The sequence below is a fragment of the Hermetia illucens genome, chromosome 3, assembly GCF_905115235.1.
Source record: "Hermetia illucens chromosome 3, iHerIll2.2.curated.20191125, whole genome shotgun sequence".
NCBI lineage: Eukaryota > Metazoa > Arthropoda > Insecta > Diptera > Stratiomyidae > Hermetia > Hermetia illucens.
The window spans coordinates 139,374,621-139,393,562 of record NC_051851.1 but is presented as its reverse complement, the minus strand read 5'-3'; the positions used below and the strand labels follow the sequence as shown (position 1 = coordinate 139,393,562).

The 18,942-nt window shown below is 42.7% G+C and overlaps 1 protein-coding gene across 6 annotated transcripts; it reads right to left on the bottom strand.

The window, feature by feature from the left end:
* Nucleotides 1-1,536: 1,536 nt before the first annotated feature.
* LOC119651424 (serine/arginine-rich splicing factor 7) lies at nt 1,537-15,589 on the bottom strand. Of its 6 annotated transcripts, none has more exons than XR_005249462.1 (5): nt 15,429-15,589; nt 14,832-15,250; nt 3,234-3,558; nt 2,899-3,148; nt 2,400-2,539 (listed from the first exon to the last, which is right to left on the bottom strand). XR_005249462.1 is itself a non-coding variant. In XM_038055019.1 (3 exons), exons 1-3 carry the CDS (start codon nt 15,429-15,431, stop codon nt 2,152-2,154), a joined length of 810 nt encoding a protein of 269 aa, XP_037910947.1. In that variant the 5' UTR covers nt 15,432-15,589; the 3' UTR covers nt 1,537-2,151. The 6 variants fall into 6 exon arrangements, 2 of the variants coding, with proteins under 2 accessions (XP_037910947.1, XP_037910948.1); XR_005249463.1 differs by having other exon boundaries at nt 3,238-3,558; XR_005249461.1 differs by having other exon boundaries at nt 2,899-3,558.
* Nucleotides 15,590-18,942: the final 3,353 nt, after the last annotated feature.

Sequence of the window (18,942 nt, the reverse complement as noted above, 5' to 3'; positions counted from 1 at the left end):
CTCCGCTTTGGACATCAAAATCTTCTGGGATTTTACCAAAAAGCAGCATGTGTCATTCAGCGACATCATATGTCATTCTGATAATAGCTGTTAGCTTCTGCGGAACGCCCCTCCTGTGTAGAACACATTAGATGCAGAGGAGTTTTTTAAGTACACATTTTTCTACGGGGGTGTTCGTGGACATTGAAGGGGCTTTTGACTGTGCGCCTTTTCAAAAACTTTGTGATGCCGCCAGAGCGCATGGTGTTGATGATACTTTAATTAAGTGGATCCATGTTAGGTTAACGCAGAGATTGCTGTGTGCGGAGGTGGGTAAGGGGGTTCGTGGACTTTTTGACTATATATTGCATTTGCAGCATATAGTCGTCAAGCGGCTTGTCCGATTTCTCCTTCAAGGCTTATTTTGCATCAGACACATACTTCCTCACTTAATACTCAAGACAGGTTCTGTCCTTCCTACGCTCAGTAATTAAAAAATACTCCTTCTTTCGGGAGGATACTAAAATGGATTCCACAGCACAGAATTGGAAGCATCAGGCGGCGATACAGAATTTGTTGCAAAACGCAAAAAACACGTGCGACGTTCTGACACTTTCCGATCTGTAAACTTTATTCAAAAAGTGCAGATGATCGTTGACGAGGACCCTTTGCGAGGGAGCTTAATGTTTCTTATCCGTCGACTTGTCCCAGATCTCCAGTATAAATCCTACATTTTGCGCAGACGACAGTTTATATCAAAGCAAACAGGGGAACAGCGAGTTATCCGATTAAAACGTCTCCTAAACAAAATTAAACATCCTGAAGCGCCTCAGATTTCATGGTTTTCTTCTGATGAAAAAAAAAACCAAGACCAAAAGCGAACCGCAGAAATGACAGATAGCTCTGTTACGATTCTACAGAGGCTCCAGTTGTCATCCACATGAATTTTCCAGTTACTGTTATGGTTTTGAGTGTTGTGAGCAACAAAGGACATGTCATGCCACCTCACTTCTTCACTCAAGGACTTCGAGTGAATTCTGCTGCATACATTGAGGTTCTAGAGTAGTGAAACCCTGGATTGACAGTGTTCGCGGTGACAGCCCATACATCTTTCAACAAGACTCTGCTCCTTCACACAAAGCGATGGCGACACAAGATTGGATGGCTGAAAATTTTCATGACCACATAACACCGAACTTATGGCCGCCTAGCTCCCCAGACCTCAATCCTCTGGATTATTACGTATGGGGGGTAGTTGAGGCTGCAATTAATACCGTTATGGTCAATATGAACAAGGAGCATTTGATTCGGGCATGCAATCGTTGCCGAACCCGGATCGAAGAGGTTATTGCAACTAATGGAAATTTTATTGAAGGACTTTATCGATATATAATAAGTGAATGTTGTGTAAAAAATCGCCAAGTTTCATTCATTCATGTTCAAACTAAAAGCCAATTAGTTTTACTCTCAAGTTGTCCTCAAATACCGTACGCACCCTGTAGACAGAATGGAAAGTAGGTGTCTCACCCTCTCTTCATGTAAAGAAAATCAAAATTATTCACATTTATTTGCTCCTTTATTCTTAATCGTATTTCACGTACATTTGTCTTTACACAATATGTTCATTTGCTTAAATAAGGGTTTCAAATTTCAGTATGAACCCTTTTGATTCTAACGCTAATAATTGAATCAATTACCATTTTATCAATTTTTAGAGATAATATCTTGAAACAAAAATCCAAGTTCTTATGGAAGGAAGAATAACTAAGCGTGAGTGTGAATATGAACATAAATAATACTGCCTTAAGTACTAGGTTACATTTGTGTTATTTCGAAGATGAGAATGTTGGAAAATCAAGCATTTTCTTGGAATAATTTTTGTCTAGAGAAATAAATTCTCTTGAGTAATGTTGGATTTCCCAAGTGTAGATATTCAAGACCAATTTGGGGGGGGGTTGGGTTTGTTTTTGGTTCAAAGTATTTACATTGATATTATTTCGAGCTGTTAAGTAAACGTAAAATTACAAAATCAAGTTTCAAGGATCCAAACTTCTTACACACTATTAAAATTCACGCACGTTTGAAGTGACTCCACACGTTTCAACTGCTCTAATCCTTCAATCTCATGTTGTTTTTTATTCAAAGAACGGAACACACGTAGTCTCGCAATGTTTAGTCCCCTAAACGCCGTGCTTGGGAACGTGGCGAACGGGAACGAGATCTGGAATCGACGTGACGACGCGATCCCGACCGACTACGACGCGGTGACTTGCTATGGCCACGACTATCGTTACTATGCGAGCGACGTGGCGATCGTGATGAATTGTAACGACGCTTTGGTGATCGAGATGATCCATTCCGATCAGCACTCAACCGAGTAGTACCATTTCCATGACCATTTTCACGGGAGCGCCTGTCAGCGGTCCTTTCTGCACGGGAGCGGTACGAATCGCGTGAACGAGAGCGAGAGCTTCGGCGTGAGCGGGATCGACTTCCAGTACGTGACCGAGTACGATGATCCCGTGAATGACTGTGGGAGCGGCTTCGGGAACGTGACCTGCTGGGATGTACAATACAAAAATTGTTGTTAAATATGCAACCTTTATTCTGTGAAATTGTTGTGAGTTCATTATTGAAATCTTTCCAGTGGAGCTTAAATGAAGTCTCTGCAAGCCATCATCACCAAAAGGGTGGAAAGAATGAGATGGACTGCAAACGTTTCCTATTGTAGCAAGCCTCAGGATTTCATATAAACTCCACTGGATGCACATTCATGTTTATGCGATTTTAAGCTGTTAGCATACACTACATCACATATGAAAGGTATTTAGATTATTTTTAAAGATGCTTGTCGGTGCTTTTTACCTAGAACAAAGGACTTATACGTAGTAAATTAAACAAAAAATTAACGAAACTCACTAGCGATGATCAAAATTTCTTTTTCACATTGCTCTCTTTCTGTGTCTGTGTTTAACTCTGACTCTAAGATGACAACAACGTTTCACATTGTTCTGTTCTGCAGGTCTGTAGCATCTATTTCTCAACCTGAAGTTCTAGTAGGAGAGTGGAGAAGGACTTGCAAGATGTTTCTCAAGATGATCTCAAGTTCAAACGACGATGTTAACACTCTCATGGATTTCAGTTGAACGAAATGTGAAACTCTCTTGTTCTGGTAGATATAAAACAAACAAACAAAAGACAAAATTTTGTTCTTGTCTCTAATAAATAGACGCTAATAAACATATTTGCTGTACCCACTGAACATCAGAAGAATCTCTGCATTAACTATGCCATACTAAATCTTTTCGTTCACTACTCAAACCTTCTGATGGTAATCCCGATGTTCTTGCTGAGAAATGGATGACAAAACAACGATTCGTGGTCGCGAGAACAAATGATGAAAATGACACTCTCGGGCTACACAATTCGTTGCAAAACGACACCCGCGCAATTGTTCAGAGATGATGATCTGTAATCTGAACGATTTCGAGAGCAGGCGAAACACGATGTTGGTTGGTGTTTAAGGGTGACTCGAACTCGTTTAACTGACTGAGATTGGTTTATCGACCGAAGATTAAACTATAATTTTAAATAATAAAATGATTTGGTTTAATACATTCTGAGTTAGTGTGGTGGATTGATCATTTTTTCAGCGGTTATTCTAGATTATTTAAAATCAGGTCAATTTTAAAATGAAAATGGTTACCAGTGCGGCTTAATTTGTTAATTTTGACAACAAAGGAAAAAGTATACTTTTATTGTGCCTGTTCCTATCTGAAGAAGCCATTCTACCTTGTTACTTACACGTGTTATGAACGCTACTCAGGTGAATCTTCAGTCATTTTAGATATGTTTATTGAGAAGAAGACAAAAAAAAACCCAGCAGTGATCGAAGTTAAACGAATTCTTATTGGGGTGCATTTCTCTGCAGCTCATAATGAAAGTGACGTATCTAGTTTTATGGTGAGAAATAAAAGTCCTTTACAATTTTCGTGTCACTTCAGTGAGTGATAAGAGCCCAACTATGATTAATTAGTAAGTATTATTCGATATCGTTAATATCCTGTTGACAGGAAATGTAATGGACAAGGATGTTCCATTCTTGACGGCTCCACGACCCTCAGAATCAATTTTGTTATGGTAAAACAGTGTCAAATCAAATGAATTTAGTGGTCAAGTTTCTGAAGTCTGATCGACTTAACGGCTAGTAATCGAAGTTGAGCCGGAAAATGAGGAGGTTTCCTTCACCGGATGAAACTCACTACCTTTCAAGTTGCTCGGATTAAGGGTCGCGCATCCTTAAAACAAGTCGCAAAACCGGAAGCTTGACGCTTCAGATATGAAAGGTTTTGTGTTTTCCTATGTGAGGAGCATAACGCAGTTCTCCATTGGCTCGAGATATTTAAATCGCTCAGTTCTGGCAATGGCAGTAGCCTGCCCAGAACTGAGCGATTTAGATGGAGAACTGCGTAATGAAATTGCTTCACGCAACCTGGATGAAGTGGCATTCCACAACTGATCTTCTTTGTGATCGACGTATCAGCGCACGTCTCAAATCTACAGTTTACTACAATGTCGTCCGTCTGCCGCTCTCTATAGTTCTGAGTGTTGGCCGATTATAAAAGGCAATGAACGGCGTCTTGCGGTAATGGAGACGAAGATGTTCCATTGCACTGGTGGCGTGACACATTTTGATCACGTCCGAAAATATTGGTCTGAACCTCGAAGTCAATGGTAAGCAACCAAAAAGTCGGCCGCAACAACGGTGGCTTAATACGTTGGATGGGGATTTAAAGGCCTCGCGATTACATCCTGATCACGCGACGAAACCGGTTACGACGGGCCGACCCCGCTTGTGAACGGGACAAAGGCTGAAGAAAAAGGAGAAGATGAGAGGAGCGGCGAGTGCACGACAGTGTGTTACATCGCTAAAAATTCCATTGCCCTCTATTTTTTAGAAAGCGATTTAAATAAACCATTTGATGGCAAGCCCTGTATTGATAATAGTCATCATCCTCATACGCTTCACACTCTGAGTTTTATATTATTAGCAAATGCCAAGAATTTAACCTACATCAGATATAAACAAGTCGGGAAACCGGAAGCTGGACACTTCAGGTACGAAAGGTTTTGTGTATTTCTTAGTACGTAGCACGTAATATATCCATATATTATGTGAGAGTATCCACTTTCGGGTGATATTGACATTCATAGTCTTGAATTAGCAAAGAAGCGACAACTTTGACGTATTATAATTTTGTTAGTAATAGTGCGATTTCCACCAAATTTGGTAAGATCATGCTCTATGTTATATCCTATATTGTTGGGAAATTTCGTGGTCCTAGCATGAACTTAAGGGGGGTCTTGCAGCGAATTACTAAAAATTATAGTAATATACTATTATTAACTTTATTTGTGCAGATATCAGTGTGGAAGGTATTTCGGAGCCCAGGCACCATATAGTGGCAGCCTCTTGATTTTTTTCAGATTTTTCGGTTTGGTAGTTTCTGAGAATGGCCCCCGTAAAGGAATGGTCACTTTCAACCCCCCGCCCTCTCCACCTTTTCAACAAATGTCAAAACTAAGACCGGCTTCGAAAAGTACTAACCGAGACCTTTAATTTGATACCCCACATGACTATATTTGATGAAAAAAAAATTTACACCCCTCTTTTGCATGTATGGGGACCCCCCCTTAAATTCGTCATTAAAGGATGTAATTCACTGTATGCGTGAGCGTTCACAGTTCCCAGCTTTTCACCAAACTTGGTGTCAATCGCTGCAACCGTCTCCGAGAAAAATGCGTGTGACGGACAGACAGACAGACAGACAGACAGACAGACAGACAGACAGACAGACAGACAGACAGACAGACGGACAGACAGACAGACAGACAGACAGTAAACCGATTTTAATAAGGTTTTGTGTTTACACAAAACCTTAAAAAGGGCTGGGGAGAATTAGATTCTTCTTGAATGGAATTTTAATATTTCACGCGAATGTCAATTATTCCCATTAATTATGACGTCAGAATCTTATTTGCATGACTTTGGAAGCAGTTAATCCGGGCGAAATTCTTTGAAGTTTAAACTGCTACAACTTTGGCGTTAATGGCCAGAATTCCATGAAATTCAGCCAGCACGTATATACGAAATATTGCCCTCTATGCTGATACAATTAGGAAGCCCTGGGATGAATTTAAAGAGGGTTTTTCAGTAAATTTCTAAAAGTTGTTAATATACTATTAGTAAGTTTATTGGAGCAGATATCGGAATGGGACATATTTTGAGGCTTAAATTTCATCTAAACGGACCACCGTGACTCCTCACTCGCGCACTTTGCAATTCAGGACTAAACTAATATCAGTTGCGGAAAGTACTAATCGAGACCTTTCATTTGATACCCTACACGACCATATCCGCTGAAAAAGTTTTTGAATCCCCCTTTTGAATGTATGGGGAGCCCCCCTTTAAACTCGACCTAAATTTATGCCTCTTGCTGTATGCGTGGGATTTCATATCCATCAAATTTCGTTCGGATCATTTTAGCCGTTTTGGAGAAAAGTGCGTGTGGCAGACAGGCAAGCAGACAGTGAATTGATTTTAGAAAGGTTTTGTTTTACACAAAACCTTAAAAAAGATACTCCTTTCGTCAAATAATTCTTATGGCAATACTCGAGTTGGTTGCTGCCGACAGTTTCGAAGTTTTCTGACTTGTAATCATTTTGCAATGTACTAGTTCAACAATTTGTTCAGTATCTAATTCTACACGACAGACATTTTCACAAATTTTGGCACGACCTATCGACTATGTTGGTTTCCATACTTCCAATCCTTGCTGTGCAATAAACAGTAGGAGTATATGAATACAAACATAATTGATTCAATCCAATATAACAATGCATGAGAAACCATCGAAATAAGCAACCATATAATGCGTAACGAGAGCAACACAAAGAATGAAATCCTTCGGGACTTCTCTAAAGTTATCAAAAAGTATTACGTCCATTGCAAAAATACAAAAATAAAGAGAATATCAAATACATAAAAGAGAACTAGAGATCTCCTTGAAATTCCCTAAGAACTGTTTAGTGTCCTGGATCTAGCTAAAGCCAGGCAATCGTAAAGCAAGTACCTTAGAATTTCTTCCCCTTTTTCTGCCGAGTTCCAGCGGCATGACCGCCTATATGCCAGTGCAACCCCCGGCAATCTTGTACCCATTTGCATGTCTGGTCCAAAATTTCCCGCGGTCGTCTTGTCTTACGAAGATGAAAATAACAGTGTCCAGCCCCGTCTGTCCAATCCGTCGGCTCCCCTATGATAAGGAACCCGGAGGAAGGTAACTTTGAACGTGCCGCTTAGTCTGGAGGATGCCACCAACGAATACAAAACCTTAATGGCCGGTGGCTGTTGCTCAGAATGACTATATTACGCATGGGGCTCGGATCTTGCCTTAGTCATTAATAGGGGTCCAATATCGCCATTTCATGCACTTGGAATTCACTGATGAAACCCGGAAGACCGCATCGGTCGGCTAAACAGTGCATATTCGAAAATAACTCCCGCACCGACTCCACAGATAATCTTCGATCCGCCGACGAAGAATACAGTGTCATAACCTTGAAACACGGTTTCCCACTCTGCTCTGGTTGGAAAGCTCACGGCAAAATTCCCTTTGAAGCATGCCTTGTGCGTGGCGTAATCCGTTGGGAATGCCCAGAGTTCCCGAGGTACTTCGATTAGGATGTTAGTAGCAGGGCTTCACTGTTCAACATCCGAATGCTTCGAGTTTTCTTGTCGCAAGGTCGTGGGGAAACCGAGCGAACATTTGTCCCATTAGTACCTAGCACGTAATATATGCATATATTATGTAAGAATTTCCACTTTCGCGTGATACTGACGTTCAAAATCATGAATTTGTACTGAAGCGGCGGTCAAAGGGTAGTATAGGTTCCAGGGCGAAACGTGGGAAACGCCTGCTGAACCAACACCAACAGCACTACTACCAAACCCTATCTCCACCTCCACGTGGTGATCGCTGGGAGTTCTTTCTTCATGAAAAACTGCAGACGGAGAAGGATGAAGGCAATGCGGCGCCTAAAAATAGGACAAATTGTACCAACTAGTCCTCCAGGTTGGGGGTTGGGTAGGACTGACAACCCTACACGGAAAACCAATGTTACTAAGGCACGACAGGAGGCTCGGACAGCATGGATTTTACAACGACGAACCCGGCGACCACAACGCATTTTCTCATGGAACGTGCGCTCCCTGTACAGACCGAATGCTGCTGAGCAATTAGCCGATACCCTGTTCCAATATAGGGCTGATATAACAGCGTTACAGGAGATGCGTTGGACAGCGACCAGTTTCCTGGAGAAGAGTCGCTACACCATATACTAGTATTATAGCGTCCATCCAGTAAACCATGTGCTCAGAGTAGGTTTCTTAGTCAGCCAAAAAATGAAACCTGCTGTAATCGGCTTTGAAAATATAAGCGAAATTCTATGCACTTTGCGTTTGCGAGACAAGTTTAGAAATATAAGCCTCATTAACATTCACGCCCCTACAGACGAGACGAGGCAGTTGAGCGGACCCTCGAAACCTGTCCCAAGTATGACATCAAAACTATACTTGGAGATTTTAACAGTCAAGTAGGGACGGAGCCCGTAACTCAGGCGATACGTCGGCTCCCATAGCTTACAAAGGGATACCAACTACCAATGATAAGAGACTGCGGATTATTCAGTTAGCACGAAATGGTTGTTGGAAGTACCTGATTTGCGCGGAAAGCGGCCCACAAACATACGTGGCCCTCTCCAGACGGGACGACTTTCAACCAAACTGACCACGTGTTGATCGAACGCCGCCCCCTGTCAGCCTTGATGAATGTCAGAACATATAGGGGGGCCAATATAGACTCGGATCACTATCTCGTCGGCATGGTGCTCCGAGCGCAAATAACACACCACCCAGAATCCCCCAGAATGTTACATTCTCAGAGAACGCAGGCACGCCCAGAGACTTATCACGAACTCCGGCGAGCGGAGAAGCGACTTCACAGACGGAAAAAGGAAGCTTAGGAGAACCAACAGGTCTGTGAACTCGAAAAGTACAGGGAGCAACCGCATCAGGCGCAGAAGTTTTACCAACAAGTCAGCAGGATGAAGCCTTACACACCTCGATGTTCATCCTGCCGAGACAAAGAGGGAATCTGATTTCCGACAGAATGGGCATATTAGAGCGATGGGTTGAGCACTTTGATGAACTAGTGAACAACCAGAACATCGGCGAGTTGGAGGTCCCGCCAACTGAAGACGAAGGACAAATACTGCCACAACTAAGTATGGAAGAAACAGTCGATGCAATTCATCGGCTAAAAAATCATAAGTCGCCAGGAGCCGATGGAATTACAGCCGAATTGGTTAAATATGTAGGCGACCAATTACACCAAGTGGTTCATCAACTGATGCTCAAAGTATGGGACAGCGAATCAATGCCTGACGACTGGCAGCGAGGCATTATCTATCTCATACATAAAAAGGGGAATATCATTATAAAGGTATCACTTTACTGAGTACCATCTATAAGATATTCTCCGCTATCTTGCTAGACCGTTTCGAGCGAAACATAGGGTCAAAGCTCTTATTGTGCAAGACAATGATCTTGCCAGTTCTTATGTATTTCTGGGAGACTTGGGTTCTTAGCAAAAAAAACTGCGAACTCTTGACCGCATTCGAGAGAAGAATCCTCCGAAGAATTTTTGGCCCCCTACATGAGGATGTACGTGCCTGAGGTGGAACGATGGCGTAGGTCAGGACGCCAGACAGCTTTTAGGGATATCGAATTGGTGGACCTCGGCGCAAAACCGGGGTGTCTGGAGCTCCTTATTAAGACGGGTCTAGACCGGATACCGGTTGTTGCGTCGTTGATGATGATGATGAAGAATGATGTAGCTCACTGTATGCGTCAGCGTTCAGAGCTCCCACCTCTCCACCAAATTTGGTATCAATCGCTATCCGAAAAAACAAAGCGTGCCAGATCGTTAGACAGACAGTAAACCAACTTTAATAAGGCTTTGTTTTAGAAAAAACTTGAAAATGGAGGAGGAGCTAGAAGCATTTGCAACAGAATATATGTAAATTAATACTTTCAAAGCGCACATGCTCTTGTGACACTCACATCATTGGAATAGAAATGAATTCAGAACCTACCCTCTGCCTAGCGGAACTACAATCTTTTGCCAACAAGATCGGAAATAACAATGTTCCAGATGACTTTTAAATGCCGGAAAAGACGACATACGGAAACACGGACTGTATCACTTCTAACCGACTAAGAATTGTATTTCTTGAGTTTTAATAAAAATCTAAGTAAGAGTTTACCATCTCAAAACCAACAGAGATGTCGAATAATAGGACCGCTGAATCGCCTGCTGGGGACACTCCTTTGGGTTTGGTGCATACAATCCAACATCCTCTGTAGCAGACTTCATTCACTGAAAAAATTCACACGTAGTATCGTCCTAGCCATGATTTCAAAATCGTCAGAACTTGGTTTCGTCTTATCGATTTCGAGTAATTCAGTTTCCTCAACTGTCGAAGATCGCTACATTGTTTTGGTTCCCATCCCAGCCGTTCGAAATCGAAAGGTTTTGTGCCTAAGGTCTCATTGAGTTTAGCAAATTCCAGAAAACATTTAACCAACTCCGCATAGAAGATCTCCAGCCCTTTTGAGAGAAGGGAAGAGTGATTACAGTCTGATTGGGGTCAACTTTACTCGGACTATTTGTATTTAATATTAAGGTGTTGTGGTAATGACTCCCCTATAGACTGGGGTGCAGAATTCACTCAAAGTATGGTTTTTATTTTGATTATACTTCGAAAATGGCTATCACGCTTCGAAATCGGACTGATCTTTCGGGTATGAACTTTTGCTTTCGTCAACAGTTTGTGTTTCGAGTTTGGAAATTGCGAACGCTTCTTGGCGATGGTAACGAGACTCCCCATAATGTACGCTTGCTCCAATTTCAGTGATACAAGCTCAACGTTCTGGAGAGAAGTCAGGTAAGATTATTGGACCCTGGGAAGCACTCCTCTCTCTCCCCCTCTTGCAGCACGTGCTGCTGTATTCCGGCAGATCCGGTGTGGGATTAATGTTTAATGTTTGTTTGGATCATCCTCATCCATACGAATCGTCCATCCTCATGTAGGGGGCCAAAAATTCTTCATTCGAACGCGGGCAAGAGTTAGCTGTAGCTGTATCGGTTGTGATTTTCGACCCGAGATAGGAGAAATTTTCAACGGTTTCAAAGTTGTAGTCTCCTATCTTCATTGTTTTCGTTTGACCAGTGCAATTCGATGTTGTTCGTTCTTTTGGTTTTGGCGCTGACCTTGCCGCCGTGTACTTCGTCTTGTCTTCATTAATGTGCAGCCCAAGATCTCGTGCCGCCTGATCGATCTGGATGAAGGTAGACTGTACATCTCGGGTTGTTCTTCCTATAATGTCGATATCGTCAGCGTAGGCGAGTAGTTGGGTGGATTTGAAGAGGTTGATGCCTCTCTCATTTACATGGGCATCGCGAATCACTTTTTTCCACGGCCAGGTTGAAGAGGACGCATGATAGGGCATGCGTAGTCGTAGACTATTGTTGATGTTAAATTGTCTCGAGAGTAATCCTGCTGCTTTGATCTGGCCTTGCACATTGGTCTGGGCCAGCCTAGTCAGTCTTAACATACCGAATTCTCTCATGGCCGTGTACAGTTTTACCCTGGCTATCCTGTCATAGGCGGCTTTAAAGTCGATTAAAAGATGGTGCAACTGATGTCCATATTGCAACAGTTTTTCCATCGCTTGCCACAGAGAGAAAATCTGGTCTGTTACTGATTTGCCTGGAGTGAAGCCTCTTTGGTATGGGCCAATGATGTATCCGACCTAGCAAGATGAAGGAGAATATCTTACAGATGGTATTCAGCAACGTGATACCTCTATAATTGCTGCACTGTGTGATATCACCCTTTTTATGTATGAGAAGTCGCGTGCCCGCGTTCTTTGAGAATACATTACTCGGTATCCGGCATTCTTCCGTTCCGTTGCTAGCTTACATTCATCGTCAAACCAGCCGTTCCGACTTTTTTTGCGGCTGGGGCAAGTATCTTTGTGGCCGTATCAATGATAACGTTCTTCAGGTGGTTGTGAAGATCATTTGTTGATGCTTCATCTCCAGGACCTCTGTTGACTACGGTTATTGCGGCATCCATTTCGCCCTTATAAGTGTTGCGGAGGGCTGCGTTGTAAATGGGTTCGGTATTCACTCTCACCTGATTGTCAGAGGCGAGCTCGAAGCACCATGCCAACGAGATAGTGATCCCTGTCTATATTGGCCTCCTTTATGTTCTGACATTCATCAAGGTTGACAGGTGACGGCGTTCAATCAGCACGTGGTCAATTTAGTTGAGAGTGGTCCCGTCTGGAGAGGCTCACGTATGTTTGTGGATCGCTTTCCACACAAACCAGATAACCAATAACCATTTTGTGCGATACTGCTAACTGAATAATCCGCAGTTCGTTATCATTAGTATTCCCCTATGTAAGCTATGGGAGCCGACTTATCGCCGACTTCGTCCCTATTGACTGGGGCTGCACCGATCGGGGAAAAGTTGCGAGAGAGGCGTCTTCCATGGTATGTTCACGCCATTCGTGCTAACGAGAATTCACTTGCCAAAATTGGTCTGAACATCAACGGTGGCTTGATACGCTGGATGGTGATTTAAAAGCTTCGAGATTACACCCAGATCAGGCATTCGATACAGCCAAATGGCGAAACCGATCACGACGAACCGACCCCGCTTTTGAACGGAACAAAGGTTGACGAAAAAAAAGAAGTTAACTATAGTGTTGTGGAGGCTCGCTCTTAAGTCGGCTAATGGCGAAAATTAGGGGATCTACATCTATCTGCTCAGTGGCTAGAGCACTAGGCTGTCGTACGGAAAGTCATGGTTCAAATCTCACTGATGGCGGTGGGATTTGTATCGTGACTTGACGGCGGATACGTCGACTCACCCTGAATGAGTACCTGAGTGAAAAGAGAGTAATAATCTCGGGCGAGCGCAATGTTGACCGCATTGCCTTCTACAGTGTACCGTTACGGTGTTGAATGAAGTGCTCTAAAACACTTCAAGGCCGTGATCCGATATGGATTGTTGCGTCAACGATTATTATTATTACTTTTAAAGCTGGTCGTTAAAAAGCGTTCCATCTCAGGTAGGATCTGCCTCATCTTCTTTTTCTACCATAGAATTGCCCTTATAGACTTCCCGGGCTGAATTATCCTTATCCATTCGGATGAAGTGACCCGCCCACCTCAACCGGATTTTATCCACAACCAGACGGTCGTGGTATCGATTATAAATTTCGTCATTATGTAGGCTACAGAATGCGGGATCGCTCACTAAATATAGCGTTGTGCGTGACAGTGGTTGATATGCTTCTGATCGCTTTCTGTGTGCCAAAGACTTTAAGGATATCGAATTGGTGGAGCTCGGGGCGAAACTGGAATGTCTAGAGTTTCTCATTGAGGCATGCCTAGACCGTATACCAGCTGTTGCGTTGACATGGTGACATTCATTACTCTGAGTAAAAAAATAATTCGTAAATGATAAAAGTTCTTTTAAGAAGGCCGAGAAAATGTTAAAGAATCGTCGAATCACCTTTGGAGAAATTGCTAATGATGTTTTCATCTCGTTTGTTTCTTGCCAAACAATTTTAACATGTTTTGAGCATGAGAGTTCCTTCCAAATCTACGTCCCCCCTTCGAAGCCACTCCAGAGCAAAATAGGGATCGGAGGAACATGGTCAGCGCAACATGTTAGGAACTTGAGGAAATAAAATCATATACTTATCTCCATGATTTACCGAAAAGGATCTGCTGTAACCTATGAGATGATAAGCTAGGATGAGGACCCCAAAAGTACGGCTACCACTATCTTGGCATGTGATCACCTTTGGTGAATTCAAGTTAAGAAACTTAAATTTAACCAAAAACAACTGAATAAACAAATTAAAGATCCCAACTGGTGCTCTAAGGTGGCAACAATCATGTCGACTGAATCAAAACTAAGTGCCAAGGAGAACCTCCACGTGATAGCACCGGGGAACGTATTCACATTGATTTGTTGGTCGTGATGATAGACGAATGCTCCTAGGCCTGCCAGGAAACTAATCTGAACTGGCTTCGGCCACGACGCTTAAGCGGACACTATCTGGAAACCCGGATACCTCTCTGTTCTCAGTGCAGTTATTTGCAGCCTGTCCCCCTATGGGAGTTGTGGTTACATCCACATCGCGGGCAAAGACTTTCGGGCCTCAAGCGTCGGTGTCCCGTACTCGTTAGCTCTGTAGACTTTGCATCGACCAATGTGAATGGTGGGCCTGCACTCAGTACCGTTGGGGTTGTCACCACGGGGCTCTGATTGTTATTACAAACTCAATCCACGTGGGTTAGGCCTACGCGACGGAAACTTACGTTAAACCACCCGGACTTGAGTGCCTACCCCCTTTTTCGAAATGCGGTTTGAACAGCTGCCTGGAACGCGTTACGCTCCCAGTGGAATCAAGCTTAGGTAACAAAGAAACATTGTAGTCCCAAAAATAAGAGGAATTTTTGAAGGAAGGCATCAACCAGGTACTTTGGGTGTTAATCCTTGTTCCATAAGAGGAGTTTCATGAACATTTTTTCAACTCAACAAAGGCATCAACATTTTGTCCTAACCTCAAGAAAATTCAAAATAGTAACGCTTTGCAACAAACAATTCCTTAACGCAATCCTAAGGATTAGATACAAACACGAATTTACCTTCTCCTGGATCGTCCATATCTGCGACAATCGCGAGCATAATGCCCACGTCCGCCACACTCATAGCATTTGTCGTCAGGATGGAAGGGTTTGCCGCGACTCCTGGATCCTCCGCGTCGATCCCGTCCTCGTTCCTCCCGATCGCCGCCTCCGTACTTCCCATACTTGCCCGTCGACAATTCCACACGTGCCCGCCGACCGCAAATCGTGCGGCCGTCCAGTCCGCGGACCGCGTCCGCCGCATCGCGGGCGTCTTCGAATTCAACAAAGGCGAACCCCGGTGGGTTCCTCGCCACCCAGACGCTTCGCAAGGTTCCGTATGAACTGAAAACATACTCGATCTCATTCTTCCGGGCATTGTTACCTAACTCGCCGACATAGACCTTTCGGTCGCTGGGATAACGTGACATCCTCTTTGACTGGAACGTACAAGGAAAACAGAAAAATGGTGAAGAGACCAATTGAGAAATTCACAGGACAAGAAAATCGATAGACGGTCGCCGAACATTTTTGTACTCAAATTTCTAGCCGTTGCTCGCTTCTCTATACATAAATAACTCTAGATATTACACAGCGAATAGCAGTACACTTATTTACCATTTTGAATAATATTAACGGCGGCTTCTAAACTTTGCCGAAGTACCCAGAAAACGCACGGAAAGCAATTTACCACTCTTCCCGGCACACGCCAGACACTTTAATTTTAGTTGATGTTCAACCTCATTCAGCCGGCTTACATTCAACTTTACAAGCAAGAGTAGCTGATAAGAGAGCGGAGCATGTTTCCGCACATTACCTTGCCGTTCCATTTCCCATTTGCGTAGAACGGGACAATTTAAAATTTTTGTCTCTCTCTCTCTTCTCTTTTACAGGGGATAGCAAGAGAGACAGATAGAAAAATTCCCTAGGTGAGAAAATTGCTATTTTAGAAGATGGTTTAGTGCCATCTGGTGGCTTTTATTTTGGTTTTAACGGAATTCAGCTAAACAAAAGATCAATCAAAAACATAATTAGGCGGGAAAATTTTTAGCGTTTTTAACGAAACTTAGAATGGAAATTAAGACACTTGAACTATAATTACAGAAAAACAATTTTAAGTTAAACTCCGTGTTTAATGAAAATAGAGGGAAATTTCAGCAAAAACTCGGTGATGTGTTGTAGCAGAAGATTTTTGTGAGAAAGGAATAATAAAGATGCAAAACATTTTAACACCCAACCAACTGAAAATGGAAAATTATTTTCAATAATCACAAACTTGAGTGTGCAAAGAGTTGATGCCAGTATGGTTTGGTATCGCCGTACACGACCTAAAGCGCATTTGGAAAAGGAAAAAAGGATGATAGTTGAGTAACAAATAATGTTAACAGTGAAGAATACCAAGACGTCCTAGAAATCAGGTACGAAAATTAAATGCGTTATCAATTAATTATTTATCAACCCCATCCGATCTTGCGATCCTGCCATCTTCGTGAGTTAGGTTAATTTATTCATTCAAACTGTTCCCTCCTTGTTCGTATAGAGAACAATGGAAACTTGTGGCCAACTTGCAAAATTCGGATTAAGCTTGTTAAAAAAATGCAAATGAAAAAAGGTTGATTACTGGAATCGAAGTACAGTTAAGAACAAAAGTGTTCGTACATTCCACTTTTTTTCTTTAATATTTAAGAAACTAATTTTGTGAACTAGAAAATCCGAACGCTTTTATATTTGAAGCTCACTTTTATTGGGAAAGTATAAAGCAGAGCTCATTTTTTATCTAAATTAACTCAATAATGCAAAGGTGTTCGTACACACGTTGTATACCCGAGAATAGTGTAAAAATATGGAAAAAATGATATGTCAACCTTAATTTGTTCTTTCGTTGGCATCAATGTGTTCGTAGCGGCACCGATAGAACGAGACTTTCAGTTTCTTCTGATGGAAATTCCAACCATTTTTTACGTGAAATATCTTAAAAATAAATTGCGGTTCACTTTTCGTTTTGCATGGCTGGTTGGGGGCAGGGGGCAGGTTCGCGTAGGCAGCAGATGAAGGAATGTTTCGTTCAGTCGACCAAGCATCAACAGCACCTGTTGACAACTCCACACCAACTGGCTTTATACGTTGTTGCTATTTTATTGCTGATAATCTGTCCGACTGTCGGAGCAGATTCGAATGATGCGACCCCTTCATTTTTGTCGCAAACATTCTTCTGCTGCCAATAAAATGGAATATATCTCCACCTGGAATATGGCCGTCATTTTTCCGAGAGGTCGAGCTGGTTCCATAAACGTATTTCCCGAGAACACCCTTGCACCCGATCCGTTTTCCATTACTTTTGGTAATTACGATGACGCAGTATGTCTTTTCGAAGACGAATCTGGAAACCATATGACCGGCGGACATCAGAGCCACCTGGTGTTTACCAAGAAATTTCTAGATGGACACATGACCGTAAATAGCTTCGAGTGCCGCAATTGGCGTACCATTCAATGCTCCGGTAATACTTAGGCAACCGAGCCTCTGAGTCTGGGTCAGCAGCTTCCTGCTTTTAACGAAGCTCAATTTCGGCTACCAGACGATGCCTGCATATATCAAGATGGGTTTTATTATAGATGTATATATCCAATGAATCCGTTTTGGTGAATGTATTGCCTATCGTAGTCCTGCAGCACCAGAGCAATCTCTAGGATTTCCGGTATTGTTCCTGGATATGGTGCTTCCACGTTAACTTGTAGTCGAGACGTACTCCGAAATATTTGACTGCTTGTACCAGATGGATTTCCGTCTCTGCTAAAGTGAGTAGCGTGTAGCTACCCCGCATGACGCTCCCCACGTAAGAGTTCAGTCTTCCTAGCGTTCACCGTGAGTTCAATTTGGAGGCACCAACTGTGAATTACATGCAGTGTTGTATTCAATCATAATTGAAGACGCCTTCGATGTCCATGAATGCACCTAAGGCGTATTCTTTATCGGACATCGTCTTCTCAATTTGTTCCGTTAGTTCATAGAGTGCTGTCTCCGTGGATTTGCCTTCCTGGTAGGCATGTTGCCTACAGTGAAGTGACCACCTAGGAATATATGCAATCCTTATGAACTGACTAGTGTCTTTCCAGTTCTTTTAGCAGAAAGGAAGTTAGAGTGACCGGTCGGAAGCTTTTGCGTGTGTGTAGGAGAGTTTTCCTGGCTTGAGAATAAATATTATCATCACATCACGACAGCTGCTTGGGATATAAGCATGTTCTAGGCAAGCGCGGTATATATTCCGAACATGTAGATCCAGTGCATCTATTCCCTCTATTACTACAGCACTCTCCGACTCCGTGATGTCGATGACCTCTTGTCTGACCGCGTTGAAGAAAGTGGGTTCATTATACAAATTGAGGGTCTGCAATTTGATTCCTACCAGATACTCTAGTAGTCTCAATCCCTTCGCGTTGATGGTGGAACTTGCCCATGATCTGCGTTAACATGACGTCCTGCTATTATCCTCATGCCTTCACTTTTGGCATATTGGTTAGCTCTGATGAATGCTCCACTAGAAACTTCGTCTACGTCATAAGGAAAATAAGCAGATCACCATAGTCCACCATGGTCAATTTGATCATTGTGGTGTCGCCATCACATAAGTCGTTATCCAAGATAGTTTGGAGGTGTTTTGAACCCACCATGCAAAAGCGGCGTCTACCACTTCCATTGGCATACAATAAGTCAGCATGTTGGAAGTCTAAGCCCCTAATTTCCTCGCCAACGACCCATGGTTCTTGTATGAGATATATAATGTCTTGCAGCTAGTAAATGAATCCGATGAATTATAAGTGCAATTGCCGCTTTACAATGCTGCAAATTTATCTGAGAGAAATGGCACCTCATCTATGGTTCAGATAAAAATGTTATGGGCTGCTCCTCTTCGATGGATTTAGGAACCGACGTTTGTAATGTGACGATCCCAAGTCCACAGTAAAGCCGGTAGCCTGTTTGTTCCAAAACCTTCTTAATATCAGATTCAGGAACGCCGATAGTTCCCGGCATATCTGCTCTTCCTCTTGCTTTGTTGCCTAATAGCATCCAGGTAGAGGTTTTGATAATATTTTGAACTCTAAATTGTTCCAGGACATCAGCACCATTACGC